The sequence below is a fragment of the Sinocyclocheilus anshuiensis genome, unplaced genomic scaffold (assembly GCF_001515605.1).
Source record: "Sinocyclocheilus anshuiensis isolate Anshui unplaced genomic scaffold, SAMN03320099.WGS_v1.1 scaffold2069, whole genome shotgun sequence".
Classification (NCBI taxonomy): domain Eukaryota; kingdom Metazoa; phylum Chordata; class Actinopteri; order Cypriniformes; family Cyprinidae; genus Sinocyclocheilus; species Sinocyclocheilus anshuiensis.
In genome coordinates this window covers 371,312-376,998 of record NW_015548678.1, presented here as the reverse complement: position 1 = coordinate 376,998, position 5,687 = coordinate 371,312, and the positions used below count along the sequence as shown (strand labels likewise).

At 36.8% G+C, this 5,687-nt stretch overlaps 1 protein-coding gene across 4 annotated transcripts in view; it reads right to left on the bottom strand.

The window, feature by feature from the left end:
• The window catches only part of LOC107656854 (leucine zipper protein 2), a 113,270-nt gene that overhangs the window by 40,535 nt on the left and 67,048 nt on the right, over window positions 1-5,687 (bottom strand). For all 4 annotated transcript variants that reach the window (XM_016444802.1, XM_016444803.1, XM_016444805.1 and 1 more), the window contains exon 2: window positions 5,009-5,120. In XM_016444802.1, the coding sequence (XP_016300288.1) occupies window positions 5,009-5,120 (112 nt within the window). The remainder of the gene's footprint in view (window positions 1-5,008; window positions 5,121-5,687) is intronic.

Below are 5,687 nucleotides of genomic sequence, written 5' to 3'. Positions count from 1 at the left end.
GTCTCAGGTTACGTATGTAACCATGGTTCCTCGAAGGAACGAGACGCTGCGTCTCAGAGCCATACTTTCGGCATCTCTGCCAGCGCTTGCTTCATTCCTAGAAGCTGACGCTGGTCTCACCGCACGCGCTTTTATAGCTTCCTGGTCACTACGTCACCCGCCCGTGACGTCTCGCCCATCTATTGGTCTGATTACACACGAGGTTCAGAGCCGGTCACGCTGAAGGGCATTCCCTAAGCGTCTTCCGACACAGCGTCTCGTTCCTTCGAGGAACCATGGTTACATATGTAACCTGAGACGTTCGTCTTTGTTATGATGCCATATACAGTTTTGGGTGTTTCATTTTTAATTTGATGAAAGCTTCAATTCCAGTTAATTTTTTGTCATGCTATACGTGCAAACAGACAACAGCATTGTAGCCATGCTCTTTTGTTTGCCGTCAAACGGTTGACCACTGCCATGTGTGTATCCTGTCGCAAAATGCGGCGAAAAGTCACAATACAATGGTACACAATGGTAATAATGTGATTAAGGTGTGTACATGTCTAAAATGCACTTCGATAATGCAACGAAAATAGGAATACTCCACGTCTTAATTCGATTTGTGTTTATTTTGAGTATGATTTTAGCTGGATTAAGGTAATCAAAAATCTCTGTTTACATGGTAGATTCTTAATCAGAGTATTGTCTTAATCGTGTTAAAATCGAAATATTGTTGTCCATGTAAACGTACCAACTGTAAGCTGATTTTTTTTTTATCCACCTCTTAATATGCATCTGATCATAGGGTTTTTTTAGTTGGATGCTGAGGCTTTTTAGCTCAGGTAAAATATGTCATCTCTGACCCAGTTTGTTTGTTGGATTCCATGGCTGCAAATATGGTGTATTTTCCACCAACTGGGAACCCGGGGTGTCGAAATACTGTTGAATAATTTGGCAGTGGGTGGAATCACACAGACCAAAATAAAAACAGACATTCCGACATGGAGCGCACATTTAAAATGTAGAACAACTGGCTGTAGCATTGTTTTTTCGGAGAAACAAGTATGTGAACTTAGTAGCTATTTTTCCTAATATCTGCCATGTTTATGCTTTAGTGCTGTCAAAAAATTACATACAGCACCTTTAACCCTAGGTTTAGCAGATATTATCCCACATAATTACATTACAGAATTTCAGATATGTAGCAGCACTTAAAACAACAGCACATCACTTGACTTCAGGACACTTTCAGATGTGACACGTATTGGCCATTACTGTTGCTTTGTCGCTTCCCCGCTCAGACTCCTCTGTGTTTCCAGTGAATAACAGCAGCAAAGCTTTGTCAGGGGAAGACCATCTGTGCAGCTGTTGAGTTGTATTGAGATTGGCATTGCGGTGTCTATTCGGGCCAAGCTGGCAGGAATGTGCCGGCACAAACCTACAAACCCCTGCCAAGACTACAGGCTCCATCAGGCGAAGTTTAATGATGATGAGCAGCACTCTGGGGAGATCTCATTATAAAAATAAACAGTATGGAAAGTAAATCTGCTCTAAAAAAAAATGGTTAATGGGTCACATATACATAACTGATCATGCTAAAAAGGTCATAGTTGATCATGCTTTTACAACAAATCCACTGGAGATTTCAGACTTGAACTCAAGGGATCTAGCAGCTCGGCTTAGGGCCAGGGTGTCTCCGGCTGCGGTTCAGCAGTCGGGCCCCTGAGGTTCTGCTACTTTTGCATATCCAACTAGAGCCGGCACATAACGTCCTAAAAGAACCATTAAACTTATTTGGCCATTACTATGCATTCTCATGGAGGAATCGTAGGAGAGAATTCACATAGTGACCAATTGAATTTCAATGAACAGATCATCCAGAAACACAACTGCATCAAATTCATGATGACCCATTTCAGTAATAGATGTATTTTTGAGAAAAAAAAAGCTCTTTTAAACTATTTCTGTCAGTTTTATTTACACCGTTATTGTCCTTATCCATTAACGCTCCAAGCACTTCAGCAGAACAATAAATCACTCTATGAATTATATTGAATGCATTTGGAGCGTATGGTTTTTCTCAGACACCAGTGCTTGGTTGACTGCCATTGGACAAGGCAATCAAGTATTTGATTGACTGGCTCAGATGCCTGGAATAATGCATTCTCTTTGTGGCTAATCTGTTTCCATATGTGCCAGCACCGCTTTGCAGGTCCACTTGCCAGGTTTACTAATGCACTTTTGTTTTTTATAGTTGCTTGGCTAATTATTGGTTGTATTCTACTGTATTTTTACTAGTGTTTTGTGTATTGGTTTAGTGGTTTCTTACATTCACAGTACAAAATCCAACAGATTATTGTATTCATAAGGATTTTGGAGTTTGCTCACGCAATAGCATGTAATAGGGTGCTTTTATTTGCAACTGTTAGTTCAGCCAGTGAGTTTACCCATCTACTTGAGTAACAAACATGGCAAAGCACATGAAACAGGCCTTATTTGTTGGATGTGAATATTTCAGAGCAACTGATTACAGTATGCATGCTCAGTGAGGTTCATGCTTAAAGGGATTGTTCACCTAAAAATTAAAACTCTGTTATCATTTCTTCTGTGGAACACAAAAGGATAGGATATTTTGAAGAATGTTGGTAGCCAAACAGTCACCATTGTTCCATTATATGAATAAAAATATTGAGACACAAAAAATATCTTGTTTTATGTTCCACAGAAGAAAGTAAGTCATACACGTTTGGAATTACATAAGGGTGATTAAATGATGACAGACTTTTCATTTTTAGGTGAACTATCCCTTCAAAATTCAGGCTGAGATCAATTCTTTCAGACAGAAAAACTACAAATCATACAAAGTCATACAAACACATTAGACTAACATTTTTTTCCTCAAATATAGACAAAACAATTAATGAATAAATAAATAAATAAGTACGTTAACATTATTTTAGTTTTATTAAAGTTTTATGAATTCCAGCATACATTTCAGCAATAAATTCTACAATTATACACCTATAGTTTTATTTTACTGTTCATTCAGTTTATTACACGTTGAAATAATAATGAACAATAATATATTTATACATGAATACTAATTTGGAATAATAAATACAAAAAAAAATGTTGTTCACTGATACCTAGTGCATTAATTAATGTCAGTAAATTGTATCTTATTGTAAAGTGTTACATTTTACTTACTAGAAACAAGATACTGTATGTGCGAGTTTTAAAGTCAACAAAAAAACAAAATTGAAAATTATTATTTTTAAATGGAATACTGTAGTGTTTATTATAAATAATTTATCTGTGCACTTCATTATTCAGGCAGTCTCTCTCTCTCTCTCTCTCTCTCTCTCTCTCTCTCTCTCTTTCTCTCTCTCTCTCGCGCACGCTGTTTAGGTATGTTTTGTGCCGTTGATCGTCGTCGTAGTCATCCTAATAAATAAAACATTTATTCATGCTTGGCTGTCGGCTGTGAATCCAGTGGAGAGAAATCCCCCACCACTAACTGCAAACTGGCATTCAGATCTGCCTCCATTTTGTTAGCAACACCCCAGCTTCCAACGATCCAATCAATTCCCGAAGGACGAAATCAATTTCGCCCTCTGATTTCAGATGCCGTTTCACTCGGATATACGTCACAGTAGAGAAGAAAGGACAATCGCAACTTCAGTTTCATGCCGACTTTAATGAATTCATATATTATTTCAATTACAAAATTATGTTCTTTTTGCTTTCTGTGTTTGCAAAGATATAAAACACAAATATTGTGGGAAAAAATAGTTTGAAAAAAAAATCTAAAAACTCATAAAAGAAACCAAATTCTGCCCTAAATAATTCAATATTTCTTTGAAGTATGCCACTGAAAATGCAATAATGTAAATATGTCAACAAAACATAAAAGAGCAAAGCAAAACATGTTAAGAGCAGACTAAGATCTGAGTAACAGAAACACCATACAGTGGTGTGAAAACTTTTTGCCCCCCTCCTGGTTTTTTTTTTTTTGCATATTTGTCACACTTGAATGATTCAGATCATCAAACAAATTTTTATATTACACAAAGATAACCCGAGTAAATACAAAATGCAGTTTTGAAATAATTATTTCATTTATTAAGGGAAAAAAGCTGTCCAAACCTACCTGGCCCTATGTGAAAAAGTAATTGCCCCTAAATCTAATAACTGGTTGTGTCACCCTTTGCAGCAACACCTGCAATCAAGCGTTTGCGATAACTGGCAATGAGTCTTTCACATCGCTGTGGAGGAATTTTGGCCCACTCTTCTTTTCAGAATTGTTTTAATTCAGCCACATTACTGCAAGACAAATTTACCTGCGGGTATGAATAAAGTAGCCTAACCTAACATTGGAGGGTGTTCGAGCTTGAATGGACTGTTTAAGGTCATGCCACAGCATCTCAATCGGATTTAAGATCGGACTTTGACTTGGCCACTCCAAAACCGTAATTTAGTTTTTCTTGAGCCATTCAGAGGTGGACTTGTTGGTGTGCTTGGGATCATTGTCCTGCTGCATAAACCAAGTGCGCTTGAGTTTGAGGTCACAAACTGACAACCGGATATTCTCCTTCAGGATTTTCTAATAGAGTGCAGAATTCATGGTTCCATCAATTATGGCAAGTCATCCAGGTCCTGAAGCTGCAAAACAGCCCCAGACCATCCCTCTACCACCACCATGTTTGACTGTTGGTATGATGTTCTTTTTATGAAACGCTGTGTTAGTTTTACGCCAGATGTAACGGTACACACACCTTGTTTTAAGAATATTTTACTTACCCCACTGGCAGATAATTTTACTTGTTTTAAGCAAAATGCACTTCATTTAGTTTTTTCCCCCTGGAAACAAGACTAAATATCTTAAGTCAATTGGCTTATATAGTAAACATATCTTGATTTAAGAATTTTTAGATATTTTGACTATAAACAAGACAAAAATACTAAGTAAGATAAGCCATTTTTTGCAGTGCATGGCCAGCCCAGTGGAGGAAGGGAAGGGTCATACCTGCAGGTTCCCCTTTATGCTGTCCAGCTCCTTTGACGTTTTGGAGAGTTGTCGTAAAATTCCTGTCCTCTCTGTGAAAACCTCCTTCAGCTTCTTTTCCAGCCCCTCATAGCTACAGGAAGAGAAAAGAAATAGGAAGATGACTTCTTTGAATCTATGGCATGCCTGGCAAATTCATTCTGCACGGCAGGTTACAGCAGCTTGAAGGATCTGAAGCTATTGTGAGTGGATGATGAACTCAAGGAAAACATCCAATAGTGCATCATCAAAATCCTGAAAAAGAACTTGTGACCTGGACTCAAAGTCATATCAGGCTCTATTTCAGGATTTCATGAAGTTAAAGGCAGCAGACAGAGAAAAATATAAACATATTTCACATTTTAAAAGCTCTCCAATATATAACTATATAATTTTAAAAGTGAATCATTTTTAATGATCTTGAAAAAAATCTTGTATGCGTACACCAAGGCTTGTTTTTTTTTTTAAATAAAAATACAGTACAACGATAATATTGTAAAATATTATTGCAATTTAAAATAATTGTTTTCTGTTTGAACATATTTTAAAAAAAGTTTTTAAGGATTATTTGATGAATAGAAAGTTCAAAAGAAGATAATTTATGTGGAATAGCGATCCTTTGTAATATATATATATATATATATATATATATATATATATA